This window comes from Muntiacus reevesi, chromosome 4 (genome assembly GCF_963930625.1).
Source record: "Muntiacus reevesi chromosome 4, mMunRee1.1, whole genome shotgun sequence".
Taxonomy (NCBI): Eukaryota; Metazoa; Chordata; class Mammalia; order Artiodactyla; family Cervidae; genus Muntiacus; species Muntiacus reevesi.
The window spans coordinates 67,050,099-67,072,952 of NC_089252.1; the positions used below are offsets into that span (position 1 = coordinate 67,050,099).

General features: G+C 38.1%; 1 protein-coding gene across 2 annotated transcripts in view; it reads left to right on the forward strand.

Moving 5' to 3' along the window:
• The window catches only part of CNOT10 (CCR4-NOT transcription complex subunit 10), a 57,660-nt gene that overhangs the window by 17,702 nt on the left and 17,104 nt on the right, over positions 1-22,854 (forward strand). Inside the window, exons 5-13 of one of the 2 annotated variants that reach the window (XM_065935232.1) lie at positions 2,913-3,055; positions 4,143-4,229; positions 4,906-4,989; positions 6,366-6,483; positions 9,054-9,203; positions 10,953-11,155; positions 14,341-14,462; positions 16,200-16,376; positions 17,842-17,919. In XM_065935232.1, the coding sequence (XP_065791304.1) occupies positions 2,913-3,055; positions 4,143-4,229; positions 4,906-4,989; positions 6,366-6,483; positions 9,054-9,203; positions 10,953-11,155; positions 14,341-14,462; positions 16,200-16,376; positions 17,842-17,919 (1,162 nt within the window). Of the gene's footprint in view, positions 1-2,912; positions 3,056-4,142; positions 4,230-4,905; positions 4,990-6,365; positions 6,484-9,053; positions 9,204-10,952; positions 11,156-14,340; positions 14,463-16,199; positions 16,377-17,838; positions 17,920-22,854 lie in introns of both variants that reach the window. The other variant, XM_065935231.1, reaches the window with a different exon arrangement.

Sequence of the window (22,854 nt, forward strand, 5' to 3'; positions counted from 1 at the left end):
AAATAAAAATTCTATCACTTTTAGATGAATCTAGGTTTTTCTTTAACATCCTGCTGTTACCCCGCCCTCCCCAACCTCCAACCCCAGTTTTTTAAGATAACTGTTGCAAATGCTGTTCCTGATTGGAAAGATTCACTAATTTTTTTTTTCTTTGCTCTTTAAACACTGCCTTAGCGTACCTGATCCTTTCTTTCTTGACTGCTGTATTAAGGAGGGAGTGTTTTGGAAGTGAGGAGGACAGGGTAGTATTTTATTTCATATATTGCCTAATTGAAATTCTGTAGGTGATCATAGAGTAGATCCTATAGGATACTATTAGCCTTTTGTTAACTAGCTTACAGTTACCACCCTCACATAAGAATGCTGAGAAAAGTAAGGACCACTGCTCTGTGGTGGCCTGAATGGGACAGAAATCCAAAAAACAGGGGTATATGTTTAAGTGTAGCTGATTCACTTTACTATACAGCAGAAACTGGCATGACTTTGGAAAGCAGCTACACTCCGATTAAAAGTAAAGTAAGGATACGGAAAGAAGAGGGAGTGAATAAAGCACCAGCAAAGCCGGACCTAAGAAGTGTGTAGAGAGGGCGCTTGGCTTGCTGCAAGCAAGCATCTTTCAGGTGTCTTGTTCTCCACGGGGCCTTTCTTTTAAATTCAAAACTCTAGTGTCTATTCTGGATTTATAAGTCCGTGACTGCTGTTACGGTCACGGTAGGACAGATGCTGCTTTGGGAAGATGCCAGGTCCCCGTGCCGACGGCTGGCTGGACAGCTCTCACTGTGGCTGTGGGGAGGCTTTTCCCAGGCTCTTTTCTGCCCCCCAACCCCGAGGACACTGTGCCTGGCAGATAGGGCAGGAGTGGTGAAAGACCATGTGACCAGGGACCAGATATTTGCCCTGTAAAGCTGCGAATCACAGTTCTACTTCTGGGATGGCGTGGGTGTGTTTTCTCTCTGAAGCTGGTGTTTAGAATTTCTGAGACCGTTGTCGTCTGTACTGTGTGCTGTACTGTGAGCACAGAATAGCAGAAGGGGATGACACAAGATAAGATGGTTGGACGGCATCACCAACTCAGTGGACATGAGTTTGGGCAAGCTCCAGGAGAGAGCGAAGGACAGGAGAGCCTGGCATGCTGCAGGCCATGGGGTCGCAAAGAGTCAAGCTCAACTTAGCAGCTGAGCAACAAACACCAACCGTATTCAGATCCATTTTCCTTCTTGGAAAATTTTGTTTAACTATTACTTGGCTCTTCATACAACATAAGTTTATTGAGCAGCTGCTGTTTTGGAGTCGGAAGATAATAGTGAATGCAGTCAAGTCTTCACTTTCATTAAGCTTATCTTCTAATGGCAGAGAGAGCAATACAACAAATATGTATTGTGAGGTAGTTAAATCCTGGGAAGAAAGGCTAAAATGGGGTAAGAGGATTGTCTGAGGATGTCATTTTTCGATAAGGTAATTGAGGAAGGCCTGGAATAAGACAGTATTTGGAAAGTGGCTCAAGTGAAGAGGAGAGGTAAGCCTTGCAATTGGCGGGGAAGCATCAGAGCCAGAGGTTGTAGTGTATGCAGAGGCCCTGCGGTGATGGTGGTTCCGGAGAGTGAGAAGACAGTGTCGCGGGGGCCCGGGGGAGCAGCACAGATCCGGCACTGTGGCGGGTTCTCAGCTGAGGTGGGTAGCCCTTCTAGACGTGTGACCTTGGCACGTCAATGCATCACTTAGTCTTAAGTGGATTCCACCGTGGCCGCTGTGTAAGCGCAAGCCTGGCATCAGGAAGGCTTGTCGGGCCCAGGATCGCACCCAGGCCCCGTCACTGGAAGCATGGCATCCTAACCCCTGGACCACCAGGGGCTTCCCCTGAAATGTTCAGTTCTTGACTATAGCAGCCTTTTTTTTTGGCCTTTAATAAGTTTTTGCTGGAGTACAACTAGTTGCTTTTCAATGTGTTAGTTTCTGCGGTACAGCAGAGTGGATCAGCTGTACATGCATCCCCTCGTTTTCTCATTGCCCCCCATCTAGGCCCCCACAGAGCGCTGATAGAGTTCCCTGGGCCGCACACTGGCTTCTCATGGTTCTCTGTTTTACGCGTAGTACTGTATACGTGTCAGTCCCAGCCTCCCAGCTCACTCCATCCTGCGGTCTTCCCCTCGGTGTCCATATACTTGTTCCCTATGCCCATGTCTCTCTCTGGCCGCCTTCATTTAGACCATTTCTGTTCATCTTCTCTTCAGAAAGGAAAGGAGAATGGTGTCCTGTCATATACCAGCTTATCCCTCCCTTCTCCACTGGTTCTTCCTCCTTGGAATTTTTGTCCTTACATTTTCCTCTTGGCCATTTCAACTTCTGGCATGCTCCAGTCTACACCTTGTTCCTTTTGTGTCTCTCGTCACCTTGTTTATGTCCTCTATCTCAGTGCCGAGAAAGGAAGTCTTATTTTCCTAGAGTCACAGACCTTTTTAGGGTTAGAAGGAACGAACAAGAGATCACCTAGTCCACCCCCTGCCATCAGGCACGTGAAGTATTCCCTCCTCTTTTCAGGTCGGTCAGCTGAGTTTAAATAGTTCCGTGATGTGCAGACGCTGTGCATCTGTTAAGTAACCAGGCTGTGGAATTAAGGCTTCCTTCTACCTAACATAATACTCCTCATTATAAGGGCTGATATTTGGTAGATACTTTGCCAAAGGAATTTCAGGCACCAGAATCCCTGATATGTGAGGCCTTGAGAAGCCTAATGGGATGACATAGTTGATACTGCACTTGACTTCCACACGTGACTTTAGGGAATGAACACTCCTTTAAGTAAAAGACTCAGGCTTTGCTTTTTAGAGCTTTCTTTTGGGGGAATGGTCTGAAATATTATCTTGAATTGTGACTTTTCTTGTTTTTCTCTTTTTTTCTTTTTTTACCCCCAGAAGAAAAATTTGCCCAAGCAGTGTGTTTTTTGCTCGTAGACCTGTATATATTAACCTACCAGGCTGAGAAAGCTCTACATCTTCTTGCTGTTCTGGAAAAAATGATTTCACAGGGAAACAATAACAAAAATGGAAAGAATGAGGTGAGCGTTCTAAGGTGATCAGACTAAAATGTAAAGTATGTTTAGTATTTGTGGTTACTAAACATTATTTGAATAGGTTTATTGAAACATAATTCACATACACAGAATTTATCATTTTAAAGAGTACAGTTAATTGGGTTTTAGTATACTCACATAATTGTGCAACCATTACCACTATCTGAATTCCAGAACATTTGTCATCACTCCAAAAAGAAACCCTGTACCTGTTAGCAGTCATTCCCCTTCCCTCCTTCCCTCAGCCTCTGGTAACCACTGGTCTGCTTTCTTTTTTTTAAATGATAGCCTTGCCATTACTTTCTGTTTTTTTGGCTGCACTGGCTCTTAGTTGCCGTGTACAGGCTTTCTCTAGTTTCAGTGCTTGGACTTCTCACTGGCGGCTTCTCTTGTTGCAGAGCACAGGCTTTAGTATTTGTGGGGCATGGGTTTAGTCGTCCCACAGCATCTGGGATCTTCCCAGACTGGATCAAACTGGTATCCCTTGCATTGCAAGGCAAATTCTTAACCCACCAGGAAGTCCCAAAGAAAGTTTTTTCTTTTTTTCTTTTTTTACAAAAGATTTTTTTATGTTATTTTTAGACTGTGGTGCGCCTCCATTGCTGCGTGCAGGCTTTGTGTAGCTGTGGGGAGTTGGCTTCAGTAATTGCAGCATGCAGGCTCAGTAGTTGGGGTGGGCAGGCTTAGTTGCTCTAAGGCATGTGCGATCTTCCCAGACCAGGGATCAAACTGGCGTCCCTTGCATTGCAAGGCAGATTCTTCACCACTGGACTGCCCACAGAGGGAAGCCCACAGAGAAAATTTTTAAAGAGGGAATGACATGATCTGTTCTGTGTTTTAGGAAGATAATCAGTTTTGCCTAAGTAATATCCATGCTTTTTATACCTAGCCCATCATTATACTCAACTGTGAACTTCTTAAGAGTTTCCTGTCACGCACCCAAATGGGACCTGGGATTCAGAATCTTGAAAATGTTCTCTAGGTGATTCAGATTAGCTCACTTGTAAGTCAGTGATTTCAGTTATGGTGAAAAATATTTAATCTTGGTTAGCTTTGTTTTACCACCCCGCAGACCGGTAATAATACCAACAAAGACGGATCTAATCATAAAGCTGAAGGTGGAGCGCTAATAGAAGCTGCGAAGTCAAAGATACATCAGGTAGCGTAAAGTTTCAGAGAAGTTACACGTGACATGTATTTACTTGTAGTTATGAATGCTGAAGGATGTGATCACTGAAAACAGTAAAGACATGTATGTTTATTCATTTTGAAGTAATAAAATTTAGAAGCACATTTATCTAAGTATATTTTGCTTAAGGTGATAATGTAATATTATTTCTTTTAATTCTCTATAGAAAATTGAGAGAAATGGCCCAGGAACATATTGGATGATAAAAATCAGTTTGTAGAATTTGAAAATTCATTGTTAGTTAGCCATATACAATTAAGGATTGGTAGGATTTTTTGCTTGGAACTTAGATATAAATTTCATTCAACCATATTTTAATTTTTAAAAGTGTATTCCAAGAGAGATTTTTTTTTTTTAATGTATATTCCAAGAGTACAGTAAAAATAGATTAAGATAATTAAAAAAATTTTTTAAACCCACTTTCACAAGTACCGGGTATAACTGTGTTGTGAATAGTTTGGGTTTAATTTTCTTAACTAGAAAGTAAAACTTCCATGTCAGTGTATGGCAAAAACTACTACAATATTGTAAAGTAATTAGCCTGCAACTGATAAAAATACATGAAAAAAAAAAGAAAAAAGTAAAATTTCTTCAGCATGTGTAAATTCACCACAGTTCTTACATACTAGTGTTTTTCCTTTGACAGTATAAAGTAAGAGCATATATCCAAATGAAGTCCCTAAAGGCATGCAAAAGGGAAATCAAGTCCGTCATGAATACAGCTGGGAATGTAAGTTTCTTGACTTTTTTTTTTTAATTGGTAGCTTTTATGTCCCAAATTTTCTTATTTTCACCATAGTTATTTATCAGTTTTAAGTAACTTATGTTCATTGTAGTGTATGTATATTGCCAGATAAAAGCCTTTATATTGAATTGTGAACTACTGATCATTTGATGTGTATTATTTATTACAGTGTTTTTCTCACTTAAAACTGTAACAAACATTTCCCCCTTAGTATACTGCTGTCCTGCATTCTGTGAGCGATTTATCACAATTAACTTAAACATTTACTGTTATTAGATACTGTAGTATTTTTTTTAGACTATACTCAACACATTTATTAAAGGTAAATAATTTGGTTGTTGCCCAAACCTGCCCCTTCCAAATGATCTTTGGATCGACATTACCTTCAGTTTGATTGGTGCTAAGAGTATTTGAGTTAAAAATACCCTTTCCTTTCCCTCCACCCCAACCCTGCACTGGTAAGTAGCCTTAAGACAGTAAAGAGACAGATACTTTTAGGAAAACTGTAAATTAGAAGTGTGAAGTCATAAAGAGGTACAGTTTATAGTAGGAAAAGTTCAGGAAAGTTGACTCTAGAAATCTCAGGCAGGATCCAAATTAGCCACTGGGTGAGTTTCAAGGGATTTCAGAGAACATTGTAGCCCAGACCTGAGGGTTAGACTTGAGGCTATTATCAAGTCTTTTTGGGGAGAAAAGACATGAATCCCTTTCTTTAAGGATGCCATCATCAGAGGGGAGAGATGAACAGGAAAGTAAATCATTGTTAGTCATACCCACATCAGGGAAAACTTCAGGAGCAAATTTCAGGAAAATCGAAAGCTGGTCTGTGATCCAAAACACGATTATTGTATTGTTGAAATACTCACTGTTGAAAACAGGCATTCTGTTAGAAAATTTTTCCATCCATAAAATGACACTTGGAAAAGCATTTAATTATTTGTACTTTGGGTTCCAATGAAGGTGTATTTGTGTCCTAGAAGATAAGGGAGATCACCAGTCTATAATAATCATTAAGATGAAGGACCTAGTCCTGTTAAATTGGCTTTCAGTTAATAGTATAACAGATGAAGACAGTCAGTGCTGTCTGCAAAGGATACGTTGCAGACTATATTCTTATTCATACATGTTGTATGTATTTTTTTAGGTAGACATTTAATGATTCAGTTTGTGAATTGCTGCCTGCCAGGTCTCATTGCTTCAGATTGTGAAAGCAACAGGAAAGTCAGAGACCATAGTTTTCACGACCTTGACTTAACGTGGTTCGGTTATGCCCTTGACCACGTGCCAGTGCAGTGGTGTGATTATGATTTCTCATTAGGCATCTGAGAACAAACTGTAAGAAACTTGTGTTTTCTTTACAGTCTGCACCTTCCCTGTTTCTTAAGAGCAATTTTGAGTACTTAAGAGGCAATTATCGAAAAGCTGTGAAACTGTTGAATAGTTCAAACATTGCTGAGCATCCAGGATTCATGAAAACAGGTAAAAGAAAGGTGAAGTTTTGGTGTTTTTTTCCTGACTCTTCTATGCCTTGTTGCTTTTTGTTTTTCCTAGGCTGCTATTCAGAGTGATTTTTGCTCATTTTTTGAATGAGAATATTTTTTATTTCTGCTGCAGAAAATTCCTAGAATTTCCTTTTTCTTTCTTCTTTTTTTTTTTTAAGAATTTTCTTTTATTACTTGTTTCCATTTTAAGAGATGCCTCACTTCTGCTACATGTCTTTCACCTCAGATACTCTTTCGGTCGTTTTGGTTTTAATACCAGCTTAGAGATTGTGTCCAAGGCATAAGGACTTTGGGCTTTTGCTTTGGGAAATGAGAGACCTTTTAAGGAAATGAGAGACAGTGATGTTACTTTTTCCCTTCTCTCCCATAAAAGCAGTGATATTATGAAATATTTTTTAGACCATTATATTGAAAATATTTTTATAAATTAGGAATTTACTTACTGCTATCTATTCTTTCCTCTATTTAGAAAGCCTTAACAAATTGTTTAATATTAATATTTAAAATGAAAGGTAAAATTTGCAACTCTCATTTAAGTTCATGTCATTGCTGTTTTATGGAGGAGGAAGAAAATCAGTTTATTCAAGAAATGAGGTTAAACTAGTAGAGATATTTTGGACTAAGTTCAGAATGCAAAAGCTAAATAAATATTTGTTTCATCTGAGGTTCTGTTTAGACCAGTGTACAGAACACACATGTAAACACACTCTGACCTTCCCCACTCACCCCTTCGGTCCAGTGGGGTCATAAAGGAAGAAAAAGGCAGTGTTTTCCATGATGATTCTCTCAGGTACTCTCCTTATTCTGAGTACCCATGTCTAATTCTGCTAAATTTTTATTTTTCATGTTTTTATTGTCATAATTTCCCCTCAGAGACCCTCTAACACCCAAACTGAAATGGTCTCTCAGACTAAAAAGATAATATATATTGCAGAAATTTTACCTTGGATTGTCTTGACGCTGATTTCAGAATTGATATTGTCATTCTTTAAAATGGAGCCAGACATGTAGTTGACTAGTCAACACTTATAATCTAATAGGAAGGATTTTATATATAGTTGTAGTTGACTAGTCAACACTTACAATCTAATAGGAAGGATTTTATATATAGTTGTATACTTTATGTATTGATATTTTTCATCATATTTGTTTTAAAGTCTTTCATTTGCTTGCCATGTATAAAATTCAGTGTTTGCTGCTGATAAAGTAGGCCTGTTAGAGAAGATTTGGGAATAGTTTTTCTTAAATTGTTCATAATGCCACCCACAAGAAACAACCTCCTTTAAAACATATTTCTTACTCTTTTTTTCTTCAGCCTAGATTTTTTTCTTTCTTAAATATTATCACTGCTTAATTTTAAGATAAAATTAAATTTAAATTAAAAATAAGTTAAATTTAAAGCAAAATGAAGCCAGCCTTTAGTTTTTAGAATTAAGCATTGAATGAGTATTCTGATTATTAATTTTATCAATCTAATTTGGTGTTTTATATCATTGAAGAAAAGACAGACTGTCAGCAAATTGTTTAGGAATGTTTGGGAAACCATTTAGAAAAAGAAAACTAAAAAAAAAAAAACAAAACTAAAGCTTGGATTGCTTTCATTACACCAAAATAAAATCCAGACACATGCAGGATTAAAAAGTAAAAATAAAATCATAAAGACAACAAAAGAAAACTTGGATGACTATCTTATTTTTGTGGTGAAGAAGCCTTGATTAAACATTATCCAAAATCTCAGAACCATACAGTTTAGAAAAGATGACTAAGTTTGACCACATAAAAATGTAAAACTTTTTATGATTAAAAACATAAGCATACACATACACACACTCTAACCAAGTCACAAGACAGATGACAAGCTGGCAGTGGGGGGGAATAATTGAAACACATGGGACAGAAGGTTTCTATAATGTACACACTAGCAGGTAACCAATAGGAAAACATCTGTAACCAGATCTTTCACATGGGTTAAGAACTAGGAAGAGGCAAGTGTACAGGATAAGAAATACAAATGCCCAACTCACACGGGAAGATAGATGCTCAGCCATCATCATAGTTAGAGGAGTGTGAATGGAAAGAAGAGTGGAGACAGAGTTGAACAAAACAAAGCAGGATTTTACACGTTCTGTTTGCATGTTCTTTAATATACTTCTATCGCTTCTGTAACTTGCTTCTTTCCTCCCAGAACTGTTGTGTGGATGAAATTCGTACTTACTAATAAAAACTTCTTGTCTTCTGCATTTTTGTATCATTTGCCTGTGGTTATTAAAAATGAAATCAGAAAAAGATAAACAGGCAAACAAAATCAGTATGCTGAAAAAAAAATCAATATGCTGGATTTATTTATCGCCTTTAATAAGAGATTCTAAGAGAAAGGAGTTTACAGAATTTTCAGATGTTTTCCTAAATTTTGAATGCCTTGTAAACTGTTCTCTAGTGTCTGAGTGGCATTGAATATAGAATTAACTCAAGCCCCAAGAGCCTGAATCTTGTAGGATGTGTGTCAACAGTAAAATTAGTTTGTGGACAAATTTGTGTTTTTTTCAGGTGAATGCTTGCGGTGCATGTTCTGGAATAATCTTGGTTGTATCCATTTTGCCATGAGCAAGCACAATTTGGGAATTTTCTACTTTAAGAAGGCTCTACAAGAGAATGACAACGTCTGTGCCCAGCTCAGCGCAGGCAGCACCGATCCAAGTAAGCCCACGGATGGCGGCAGTGTCTGTTTCACTGCTCGAGGAAAGCATGATTTCAGGGAGCAAGTACCTGGTTAAAATGCATGTCATGTGTCCTTACATACACATGATCCTACCCCAGAAATTGACTCTGGATTTTTAGTAGATATTGCTACTTTGTGTAGCAAGGTGTTAAGAGTAATAATCAAAGAAGTTTAAATTACATTCACTTTTTCATGGATTTGAAAAATCAGTAATCTCATGTGGTAATGTTATAAAGTAAAGTATTTTCTAAGGTTTCTTAACTCTGCCAAACTAGTTTGTTTTTTTGTTTGTGGTTTCTTTTTTTTTTTTAATTCATTTTGGCTGCGCCAGGTCTGACTTGAAGCATTCAGGATCATCTTCATTGCTGCATGAGGTATCTCTTTAGTTGAGCCATGCAGGATCTAGTTCCCTGACCAGGGATCAAACCCAGACCCTCCTACTTTGGGAGCATGAGGTCTTAGCCACGAGACCACCAGGGAAGTCCCTAAACTAGTTTTATTCTAGCCTTTTTTTTTCCTTCAGGGGGTTTCATATGTGATACGGTTGGCAGCACCTGACAATCTTTAAGCAAATTTATGAAGTTTATCCCTTTATATTCTTGGTATGTGGATCCTTGATCTGAAGTCCTTAAAAATCAGGCAATTGTATAGTTTAAAGACTATTTAATTGATGAAAAATATATCCAAAAAATCACACATAGTCTCTCTCTGTCCTTTTTTTTGGCCACACCACACAGCTTGTGGGATCAGACCTGGGCCCCAACAGTGAAAGTGCCAAGTCCTAACCACTGGACTGCCAGGGAATCCCTCCTCTCATTTTATTATGGCCTATGAAAGAAAGGAGAAGAGGGAGGCAGAGGGGGAGATAGATAGCGTCACCGCCTCCACAGATAGGAATTTGAACAAACTCCAGGAGACAGTGAAGGCCAGGGAAGCCTAGCATGCTGCAGTCCTTGGGGTCACAAAGAATCAGACACAACTTAGTGACTGAACAGCAACAACAATGAAAATTAGAATAAGTGAATGAACACTAGTCATTGTAGGTGTAGTAAATTTTTGTTTCCGTAGTAAAGTTCCCTAAAACCCTAACATTAGCTGAATACTTCTGGTTAAGAAAATACATGATGATCAAATGGCTGTGATGTGCTTAGTCACTCAGTCTTGTCCGACTCTTTACAACCCCGTGGACTGTAGCCCACCAGGCTCCTCTGTCCATGGGATTTCCAGGCAAGAATACCGGCGTAGCTTGCCACACACTCCAGAGGATCTGGATCCCAAGCCAGGGATCAAACCCAGGTCTCCCGCGCCGTAAGGGGAGTCTTTAGCACCTGAGCTACCAGGGAAGCCTCGCTGAACTGAAAGTGAAGAGGAGGGGCATCTTCTTACAGGCGCTAAGAGTGCAGAGAGGTAGTGTAAGGTTCATTGGAGTGAGAGAGGGTCCTACCTCTGTCCTTGCCTTCCTGGAACATCGTTGCCTGGGAAGCTGGCACACGAGAAGACACATCTCTGGCTCCTTGAGCACAGACAACTGAGATGCCTCTGGAGGATATGAGTCGGGTCGGGGGTGGAGATCATCATTGTGGTGGGAGGTGTTTACACCTTCAGATTGAGGATTGGGGTCCTCGGTGTCAGACAAGGTAGTGGTTGAGTACTTAGTGAAGAAAGGTTTTCAGCGGAGCTGCTATTGTAAATCTAATGATTTGTTCCCATCTGCTTTTTATCATCAGGCAAAAAATTTTCAGGAAGACCTATGTGTACATTACTAACCAACAAGAGGTATGAGTTGCTCTATAACTGTGGGATTCAACTGCTTCACATTGGAAGGCCGCTCGCTGCGTTTGAGTGTCTGATTGAAGCGGTTCAGGTTTATCACGCAAACCCCCGCCTCTGGCTGCGGCTGGCTGAATGCTGCATTGCTGCCAATAAGGGAGTGAGTCTCTATCTTTTTTGAACCCCCACCCCCACTTGCTGCCCCCTCCCCTTGCTGACTCTCAGGGAATTTGTAAAGATAGTCTTCTGTTCCTTATCAGTTGGACAAAATTTAGTTTCGTGAAGTCATGTTTTCACTTTCTGGCTCTTGGTAAGAATGACCACATGTGTCAGCAGTCAACGTTGAAAAGTTGAAGCCATTCAGAAGGTCGTATCTGTTGCAGCAGTGGTCTGCTAGCTGCCGGGGCAGGGGCCACGCCATCAGCTGGCGTGAAAGTGCTGTGTGTACCCGGTGATTGAACGAGGACTGCTGATAACACAGCAAGTGTGGAAAGAACTGTGTTAGGCTGTGTTTCCTCCAGTGCCCGCAGGTTTACTTCTGATTCGGTAGATGATGTGGAGTTAGTGGATTACCATGCTTTTTCTCTCTGACACGTGTCCATCCACAGTGGTTATGAGAAATAGACCAGTTTACACTAGCGTCCATGCCTAGATTATCGCCAAACAGTGGGTGACGAAAGCCTTTTGAATCTCAGGTTGGGGAGGGGTCAGTGGGCGGTGGGGGAAAGACAGGTCGTATCAGATTCACCAGCTGTCTGTACCACCCCGTCTCCTAGCCACCCCCCGCCCTTGCTAGGCTCTAGGGGGTATGGCATCCAGAGGTTTTGCCTGGCATGTCTGCCATGGGGAACAGCACTTCCTGAAAAGCAACTATAGACGCTAAAGGGATTAAAGAGGTGTGTCTGCCTGGCGGTTGTCACACTTGATACAAGCAGTTTGATTTGAGTTTGCCGCCGCTGGGGAAGAGGTGAATGTTGTCTTTGAAAGACTTTAGTGGGTTATTTCGTTGTACTTTTCCTTCCTATCAAGAGATAGCTTTCTTAATGGGTAATTCTTAAATTAACTGATAAATAATTCTAGGTATAATTTATAATTTTTTTAAACAAAAGGGATCTCTCGAAATTGCTTATTCTCTTTAATGAGATGAATTTAAATTAGTGTTGGAGGCTCTAGTGAGGTTTAATTATTTTCTTTTAAAATGACTTATTTTTAGAAATGGTGCGTTTAGGATTGTCTGTCTTCTGTGGATTTCATGAGGTTTTTTTTTTTTCTGTCCTGTTTTCTTCTAGAAAACTGTAAATTTGTAAATTTTTTTAAAATGGCAAAAATGATTTGATTTGGTTGTGAAAACCTGGTAGATACCAGAACACTCACAATCCTGTGCTACTAACAGGAAATTTGCCATAAATAATTATATATCTTTGCACTTCTCCTCCTCCTAGAACCTGAGGTAAAATCAGCCCCAAAATACTCTTGAGTGACATGAGAGAGGAAAATCCCAACAGGAGAAATTATAAACTCCAAGTAAAATTTTGTAACATTTCTTTTAATTTACTCAGGACAGAAGGGATGCTGGACAAAGTTTTACTTTCCGAAAATAAACTCATTTATCAATAAGCAGTAACTTGGTGATACCAAGGAGGTAATTTTGTCCTCATTACATAATGCATGTTGTTTCAGACCTCTTTTGGCAGATGCAGGGTTTTTGTTTACCTTAGCAATGTATACTATATATAAGAAAATATTTACTAAATAAAAAATATAGACTCAATTAGAGTATTTAAGAGGAGACTACTTAAAAAAAATCACCACATACCATTTACTTTTCTGGATATGTGCCGCTTATTTTTCTGAGTTCTGAAAATTACTTCTTGAATGTGGTTACTGCCAAGCCACTATAAAATTATGAATATTTTAATCACATAATATTTTACATTAAGACTGTTCTGGCACGCTCTCTGGCTGTTGGTGTCCTATTGAATCTGTGGTCTGTTTTGTGGATTTTTAGTCCCATCCAGATCTAGCCATCTGATCAGCTTCTACAGCCTTAAAGATCAGCAAAGAGAGTATGGACAAACTGTTGAAAGGCCTTCTCTTCTGACCTCGTTCTGATCGTGGTTCAGAACATCTACCCTTTCTTTATTTTCCACTAGTATTCCTTAGCTGACTCCTCAATAAAAAAAATTAGTTCCAGTCACTTTTATTGTATTTTTTTATACGTCATGTAATTCTTTCTAAAATGAAGATACATGTAAATCCTTGCTTTGTTAAAAGTCACACGTATATGGAGGTAGAACCATGAGAAAGTTGTATTAGGGAGCAAGAAGTCACAGCGCAGAAAACGCGTTGCGAGGTGGACTTTTTGCAGGGCAGAGTTATCTCTGCAAGTCCATATGAGTTGTCTCCAGTTTGCCCCTGTGTGTGAGAATCTGCAGGACTTTATGAAATGCAGGTGAATCAGAGACTTAGCATTGAGGAGGGGACGATAAAGGAAGTTGGCACCGCCAAGCTCCTATAGTGAGATTGTGTACTGTAGTGAAATGTCCTAAAATATTTGTATATGTGCCAGTAGCTTTTACTATTTTCAGTTTAATGTTTACAGGGTTGTAGGATTTTAATTTCCTGGGAGGTGAGGATCGTGCCTACGATAAATTTTGACATATGTAGCTTGTTTGTGTATGTGTTTTTGACACTGTAATTAATACTTTCAGTTAAGAACGGAGAGATCTGTGTTTTAGGAAGTGGAACTACTTCCCTTCTCTCATTCACTGTGTTTCTGTGGCTCTTACTTTCTTTAAGAAAGAAAATGCCTAAATCCATGGCTAATTCAAGTCAATGTATGACAAAAACCACTACAGTATTGTAAAGTAATTAGCCTCCAACTAATAAAAAAAAAAGAAAGAAAGAAAATGCCCAAAGTGCCCGTCATATCCAGCATGGTGCCTAGGGCACAGACTGGTCCAAATAAATCATTCTGAATAAACACTTGAGTCATTTTTTTGTAATACATTCTTTTTTTATATTCTTTTCCATTATCATTTTTCTTGGCATATTGAATATCGTTCTCTCTCCTGTACAGTAGCACCTTATTGTTACTTGAGTCACTCTTGAATTGCTCTTTTGCCTCAGATTTATCTCAGAGCTTATACTAATAAAGTGTAGTGTATGTCACTGACTTTTAGCCTCGTGTCCTCTCCTCTTCATTACCAAACATTTATCACCCAAAACACCACATTGATGGATCTTAAGAAGGTTCTTAGAGTAATTGTGAAAGGTCCTGGGTTATTTTTCATACCTCATCTTACACTTGCATTAAATTAATTAGAAATGATTTGTGTTTTGTAGAGTTCTGAACAAGAAACAAAAGGTCTTCCAAGTAAAAAAGGAATTGTACAGTCTATTGTTGGTCAAGGCTATCATCGTAAAATAGTTCTGGCATCACAGTCGATCCAGAATACTGTTTATAAGTAAGTATTTTGCAAAGAAAAAGTGTATGTGTTTAATACCATTTCATAATAGTGTTATTTATTAAAAAATATGATTGAAAATTACATCATAGGAGGAGCCACTTTGTAACTAGATTTTATTGCTCCTTCAACAAATAGACTGCTATGCATAGGTCTGCGGCGAATGTTCTTTCATACATGATTTTGGTTTGTTATATCCATGAGTGTTGAAGTTGTCCTACGAAACCCTGGTCTATTCAGTGCCATTATCCAGAATGTCCAGAAGAGGGCATCTTGTTGTTTTCCTTTTTATATAGTTGATCACTGATGCTTTTCACTTAGTTATTATTTTCTCACAGTCCCAAAAGCTAATTCCTTAGTACTAGGAGAAAAAAGTACTATTATATATCAACAAAGGTAATATAAAGCTGTCTCATGTAGAAGAGCTTTTCAGTTGAAGAACTTTTAAATATGGACGTTTTTATCTCTTACAAAGATTCCAATTTGGAGTTGCTACTATTTCTAAAGTAGTAGGCTTTGTAAAAAAATTTCTGCTTTGTCCAAAGTAAAATTGTTCACTGCCATTTAAAAGTTTCGTCAAAGTTTCAAAAACATATCTGGCACACAACATTTTGCTCTTTATTTCAACAGTAATACAGATTTCTTTCAAAGACAAGTTAAAACATCACTTCCCTACCATTTTAAAATTGTTACACCTTTTCACTTTTTTCTCCCTAATAAAGCTGATTCAGCTTGATATATAAAACCAACAAAATTATATAAAATCTCAACAAAGTTATAAGACCGATAACATTACTTTCTCAAAAGGTAACTGTAAATAAGATATTTTCAAAAGTAAACATCAACCAAAACAAAGCTCAGATGTGAAAATCTACTTTTTCCCTTCTTTCCAGTTCTGATTGTACCTGTCCTGGCCTTCACTACGGTTTTTATTGTCTGTAACTTCCTTGTCAGATTAACACTGACATTGCAGGTATCCATCAAGTTGTCCCTGAAGTTCCATTCCAGTAGAAACAACATGGTGTATAATGCATATACTTGCAATCTATTGCTTATACTTTTTACATCTTATATACAGACATACCTCCCTTTACTGCACTTTGCTATTGCTGAGTTGCACTTTTCAGATGTTGCTTTTTTTTTTTCCCCCCACAAATTGAAGGTTTGTGACAGTCCTGAGAGGAGCAAGTCTGTTGGTGCCATTTTTCCAATAATAGTTATTCACTTTATAATCTGTGTGTCACATTTTGGTAATTCTTGGCACTTTCTCAGACTTTTTTGTCATTATTTGTTATGGTGATCAGTGATCATCGATGGTACTGTTGCAAGAAGATTTTGACTTCCTAAAGGGTAGTGATAGCACTTAACAGTTAATATTAAGACAGGCACATTGGCTTTTTTTTTAAGAGATGATGCTGTTGCAAACTTAATAGACCACAGCATAGTGTAGGTATTCCTTATATATCCAGTGGGAAACCAAAAAATTTGTGTAACTTATTTTATTGTGATGCTGTCTTTATTGTGGTGGTCTGAAACCGAACCCATGATGTCCCCAAGGTATCCCTGTGTGATATTTAGGCTTTGGATTCTTTAGCATTCTAACTGCTTGTATTACCATTTCTACCTGTCCAAGGGCAAAGCCTTTATTATTTAGTTACGTTGGTTTTATTGCTGATAATGGGGAAGTCTTATTTATTGTTGTCGTTTTGTTAGCTGACTTGGTTTTCTTCTTTTCAGTGATGGACAGTCTTCAGCCATTCCTGTAGCCAGTATGGAGTTTGCAGCCATTTGTCTCCGAAATGCCTTGCTACTGTTACCTGAAGACCAGCAAGATCCGAAGCAGGAAAATGGATCTAAAAACAGTAATCAGTTAGGGGGCAACACGGAGAGCAGTGAAAGCAGCGACGCTTGCAGGTATTCCGACCACTTTGACCTCCCTCGCTCAAGTCTGTGGGTCTTCATTAGTCAGCTTCTATCCAGTAGATAAGTTCCTAAAATCTGCAGCCAGAATCTCCAAAGTTTTCTGTTTTGAGTAATAGGAAGTATGAATGTTTAAGTATTTCTGGGAAATTCCCTGGCGGTCTAGTGGATTCCAGGCTTTCACTGCCGAGGCCTGGGTTCAGTCCATGGTTGGGGAACTAAACTCCCACAAGCCACGCAGCTTGGCCAAATGTGTGTGTGTGTGTGTGTGTGTGTGTGTGTGTGTGTGTGTTTGTTTTCTTTTTCTACAAGAGAAAAATAAGGTGAAGGTTAAGTGAGGAGGGAATCTTGAAAGAGAAAAGTAGAAAATAGCAGCTTTTCGCTGCTATGAAGAATCATTGCAAGAAATCCTGTTGCTGTCAGAGATGACTTTAAAAAAAAAAAAAATCTTTATTAAAATCAGTACTTAAATCCCTAAAACTTCTCTTTTCTTATTATTCTGTGCCTTTTCTCTTAACATACTGTAAACCACTGACCTTCAGGATATTTCTGGATATTTCTGATTTTCTACATTAAGTGAAATATTATGGCAATCTCTAGAAATTGGGGGGCTTCCCAGGTGACTCAGTGGTAAAGAATCAAAACACAGGTTTAATCCCTGAATTGAGAAGATCCCCTGGAGTAGGGAATGGCCACCCACTCCAGTATTCTTGCCTGGGAAATTCCATGGCCACAGAAGCATGGCGGGCTACATTCCATGGGGTTGCAAAGAGTCAGACACGAGTGGGTGACTAAGCCCTGAGCCCACAGAGATTGGGAGAATTTTATCTCGTAATAAAACAAACACTGTTATATGTAAAGAGCTCTTTTTTACATATGGCACCTTTAAACTCAAGTCTTCCATCTCAGCATCTTTTCTAAGATGCTAAAAATGCAACGTTTATTATAGAAAATTTGGAACAAAAATTGTGGCTTTTTTTTCCCTTCATCAAGGTGTTATGCTTTAGTATAGTTGGTAAAAGACAGCTAGAAGAATGAGAAATTTGTAAAAATACTGGAATGGTTTCCTTTGTATAGTAGAGATGTTGTTTTCTGTTACAGATTTTTTTTAAAGCGGTAGGGGAAAGAAGCTAATACATGGTATAGCTTTTTTTTTTTTTTTTTTTTTTTTTAATTTCTTGGCTGCACTGTGGAGCATGTGGGATCCCAGTTCCCCAGCCAGGGATTGAACCTGTGTCCCCTGCATTGGAAACACGGAGTCTTAACCTCTGGACCACCAGAAAAGTCCCTATGTTACAGCTTTAACATGTTAGTGATACTGCATTACTAAGTATTTTTCAGTTTGATTCTTTTACACTTTTTTCATAAAAAATTGCATGAGAGTAGGGATAGGGAGATGAAACTTTATATTTGATTATTTGTGCTCTTCATAATTAGGACTCTATCTTTATTTTAGCAGTAAAAGCCATGATGGAGACAAATGCATTCCAGCTCCACCTTCTTCCCCATTAAGAAAACAGGAGTTAGAAAACTTAAAGTGAGTATCTAAACAAAATTAGCATTGCATTGGTCCTTTATTTTGTTAATATTATGAATTGCATTGATTAAGTGTCAGATATTAAACCAGCCTTTCAATCTTGTAATTTAACCCTACGAGGCAGGATGTATTACCTTTTTAATAAACTGTTGGATTGAATCTTCTTGTGAGGAGTGTTTGCTCCCATGCTCACAAGGAAAGGTGGTCCATGTTCTTCATTCCTATAGATGTCTTGTTTAAGTTTTAGTTTCAGGGTTATGCTGAACATATGAATGAGTTGGGAAGTAACTTCCTCTGTTTTCTGAAAGAGTTTATCTGATGTAGGTGCTGCTCCTTCCTCAGATGATTGATAGAATTCACCAGTAAAACCATCTGAGCTAGGGTCTTCTTTGTGGGAAAGTTTCAATAGTGAATTTAAGTTCTTCAGTAGTTAAATGCTATTCAGATTTTCTATTTCATCTCTGTTAGTTTGGGTAAGTTATATTATTGCCTGTGTAGATTTATAAACCCCATTGTATTTGCTTTGAACAGTCATGTTTATGTTGAAAAAAACAGAGCAGTCTTTTATGTCTAACTACGTGAGTACCATTTCCCGATGATTCTAATTTTTGTATAAAATCATTTCCCTTCAATCTGAAGATCGCCCATCATAGTTTTTCCTAAGGTTTCATGTTGTTTGTTTGTTTTCCTTTTTAAATCTAAAATTGTCTTCATTTCATCTTCATTCTTGGAGGATCTTTTCTTTGGATAGAAGTATTTTAGGTCTTGTTCTTGTTTTCAGTCAGCTTTTTCAAGACGTCACTGCATTATCTTCTGGCCTCCAGTGTCTGATCTCAGCCATTGTGTTAGAGGTGCCATTTTTCTGTCAACGTGGATTGTCTGTATTTCATTCATCAGTTAGACTATGATGAATCCAAGTGGAGTTTTCTTTGTTTTTAACCTCCCTTGGTGTTAGCTGATTTTCTTAAATCTATAAATTTATCTTTCAACAAATTTGGGATATTCTTGATCATCATCTTTTTTTGTTTTGGATATAGGATTAATGGTTCAGCGTCTCTTTAAGAATGATTTCAATAATAGGACTGCAAATTAAAATGGAATGGAAGAGCCATCATTGCTTATGTTTTCACCTACTACGTTGCAAAAAGTGTCAAGAGTACAGTTGAGACATTTATATATTGCGGGTAGCACTGTAAATTTTTGGAAAGCATTTCATTTCATCACATTCTTTCCAACAAACCTTAGTGCTAATCTGGTGCTTGCTGCAGAGGAATCAGGTAAAAGAAGAGGCACTGCTCTTAGAAGCAGATGGCAAACACTTAGGAGAAAACGGCATTACTTTGTAGGCCGGTTACCAGGTGGTGGGATTTCCGGCGTGTCCTTTCTTCTTGTGATAATTTGATTACCCTAATAAGTGGGGAATGACTTCACTTGAAAATTTTACATTTCTTTCAATCCAAGGTGTTCAATCTGATGCCAAAGTTTATTGATCACCTATGTTACTTTTACTGTGAACCTCCTGTTGGTAGTATTTACTGTTTTGTTAAGGAAATTGACCTTTATCGTTTGTCATATAACACTGTTTCTGGTATTTAGTTATAAAACAGAGTTTCATTTATTAAGTGTTGTATTTATCAATCTTCTTTACTTTTTTTTTCCATTTTGTGCGATGGTCAGAAAGGCCTTCTTGCCTCCAAGATTTAAGAATAATTTAGCTACATTTTTCTAGCACTTTTTGTTACACTGTCACAACCACCAATCTAAATTTTTGTTTCATCTAGAATTTATTTTATATAAGCTTAATAATGTAAGGCTCTCTCCATGTTTCATGTAATTTTTCATAGTACATTTGACTCATTTCATTTACCTTTCCAAATAAAGCTTTGGACAGGGCTATAAAATGCTAAGATTTGTCTCTAAATAGTTTACAGTTACATTTTTGTAAAATAATATATATGTGTGTCTGCATGAAAAAAGTCTGGAGGGGAGCTGTGTCAGAACCTTATAGTAGTGGGATAACTGACGATTTTTATTTTGTTACTGGAATATCTGTTTCTTCCAGCTTTTAAAACGTGAAGTTACTCCATTAATCTTACTGAGTCTCTTTGGAGGAAAGACTGGCCATGTATCGTCAGATCAGCGTGTTGATGGCATGGCATTGCTGTCAGCGAGCCTAGGGCTCCAGGCACCCTGTTCAACAAAGCAACAGCCTTCTTGTTTTGGCTGCACTGGGTCTTTGGTGCTGCCCGTGGGCCTTCCCTGGTTGCAGCGAGCAGAGACTCCACACTAGTTGTGGTGTCTGGGCTTCTCTTGTGGGGCACGGGCTCAGTAGTTGTGGCGGACAGGCTTATTCACCCAGACCAGGGATCGAACCCTGTTCCCTTCCCTACAGGCAGATTCTTAATCACTGAACCACCAAGGAAGTCCAGACAGCAGCTTTCTATCTCTTTATTCTGTCAAATTCCCACTTCGCAGTAATATAACCTCTCTTTCCTGGGTTATGTATATATGTAAATTCCCACTGTATCTTATTTTCAGGAAGAAAGTGTTAATCTGATAATATGAAGAAAATCTGAACTCTCAAATTTAGTTAGAAATGAGTTGATCATTTAAGGTTTTAGAAGCAGCTTGTTGTTTGGTTTTTTTTAACTTAAAGGTAATTAAATGTTTTTTTCCAAAGTTTTATTTAAATTTTCTTGAATTCTTATTTCTTATACATCAGAAGATAGCAAAAAAATAAAAAATACTATAACAAATTACTGGTGAAACAATGACAAACAAAATATACAAAAGAATATAGCTATGGAGTGAAATAAAATGAAATTTTAAAAAGAATCAAATTCCAACCATATAGCTAAAATAAACTCACTATACTGGATTTTTGTCCTGAGTGGAAATGTGAAAAAAACAAAGCAAATTAAGTAAAGATAATCTAGGTTTGCTATAAAGTGAGCTGATGTAAAGGGGTGGATTATAAATTTCAGCCAAGGCTGTATTTGGGAAAATGCTTTAAATTTGCCCCCCAAAATGTACAGTTTTTTCCCCCAATATGCCTACTGTTTTCTACAGATGTCTGTGTTTATGGAGCCACCCACATTTCATATTTACCTCAGGGTTCCTCTGTCTTTAATAGGTTACTTTGTAGGGTAAAGAATCCAGGTAAGGTAAAGGCTCCGCAATGTAAAGTAAATCTTGGCCAGTCCTCTCCATTGGTCGGCAGTTGACCAGCTTCCTCTGTATCCTTCCAGTGAGATTTCTTATTACCATCCCAGCGTGTATATATGGATTTTTACACTACAGCCATAGCGTTCCACACTGCTCTGAACCTTGCTTTTCGCATTTGACAATGCATCTGTAGAGATTGTTTGTATCAGTACAGAGTTTGGTTTCATTCTTTCTCATGGGTGCATACAATTGCATTATATGGATGCATACAATTGCATTATATGGATATGACTATTTAACAGTGATTTATGTTTAGTTATAATGTTGTCAGTCTTTGCTGTTATAAATAATGTTGCAGTGACTATTGTTGTATACAGTTAAGGGGAATCCTTAATGATGAAGGTATTTGCAGCAATGTTTAAGTTGGATTTCATTTTTACAAGTTTATTTGAATGAGTGCTAATCTTGGGATTGCTTTATGTGTGCATGTAATTTAAGATGTTTCTGATCCCACACTGGTTGAACAGCTACAGAGTTGTGTAATTTAAATTTACTTTCTGTAAGTGGCACTAAAAGAGAGACAGGTATGTGCAGGGTAGCATTCATCCCCTCAGAGAGTGTTGTGCCTTTCACAACTATTTGCTTTCCACACATTCTAGCAGGGGGTTGGTGGTTTTCAGAGAGAAAAAAATAAATTACTTCCCTGTTTTTGTGGACAGGGACAGAGGGTCTCCATAGGGAATTCCATCATCATAAAGTGAGGTAAGATGGGTTTGCTGATACATACTAACCTTTTTTTCTTATGGAGCAGATGGGAGAAGGGAAATGGAACAAGATGGAAGGAGCCTTAGGGTAGATTTATAAAAAGAACTGCTAGACAAGGACAGTAGTAACCCTAATGTGGAGACAAATGGTGTGGGGGAAGGAGTCGTAAAAGATTTGTGTTGTAATTTTCAAAGCTATAAAAGCTCCCAGCGTAGTTGGGTGGGTTAGAGGGCAGTTCTGTGGCAGCAGCCAGCTGTCTTCTGCAGAAAGGAGGAGCCTGAGCACGTTGGTTCTCTGTTGAGATCCTGGAATTGTCAGAGATTTTATCTGTTTCTGGCCTGAATTCGTTTATGTGATTGGAAACGTGTATGAGGAGTGCATAGTTTAGTTTTTATGGACTATTATATTTGACCCCTCTGTTCTCTAATACCCAAGACACCAATGCAAAACTTCATTTCCTCTTTGCCAGCATAACTAATATGCAGTAAATTATCATGACTGTTCTAATGACCACTTCTTACTGTATGGATTCAGACAGAGCTTCTTGATTAGTTTCCTTTTTTTTTTTTCATTTGTACATGAATGAAAATTGGTTCCCCCAAAAAATCATTCTAACCAAGTTACAGATCTATTTTCAGAAGGCATAGGATACAATTGTGAGGTTCTGTATTAAAATCAAGGTAAGTTTCAGAAAAAAATATTCTCAAAATTAAAACAGAAATTTATCCCCCAAGCAGGAAAAAGTCTCAGAAATTAATAGTTTGATCATGAGGCTCAAATGAATTTAGAGATATTGATACATTGAGTCAAGAAGTCATATATATAATGACACTGTAAGAATATTCCTTTATTTCCTGAACCACCCAAAGCAAAGCCATTGGTTTCATACAAGTAAGAAGATACATGCACAGACACGCATACTCAGTCTCCCTGCAGTCTTGTTAAAGAAGTGCTCTGACTTACATTATTTAAGTGAAAGGTGATTCCATTTCTCAGTTTTTGTCT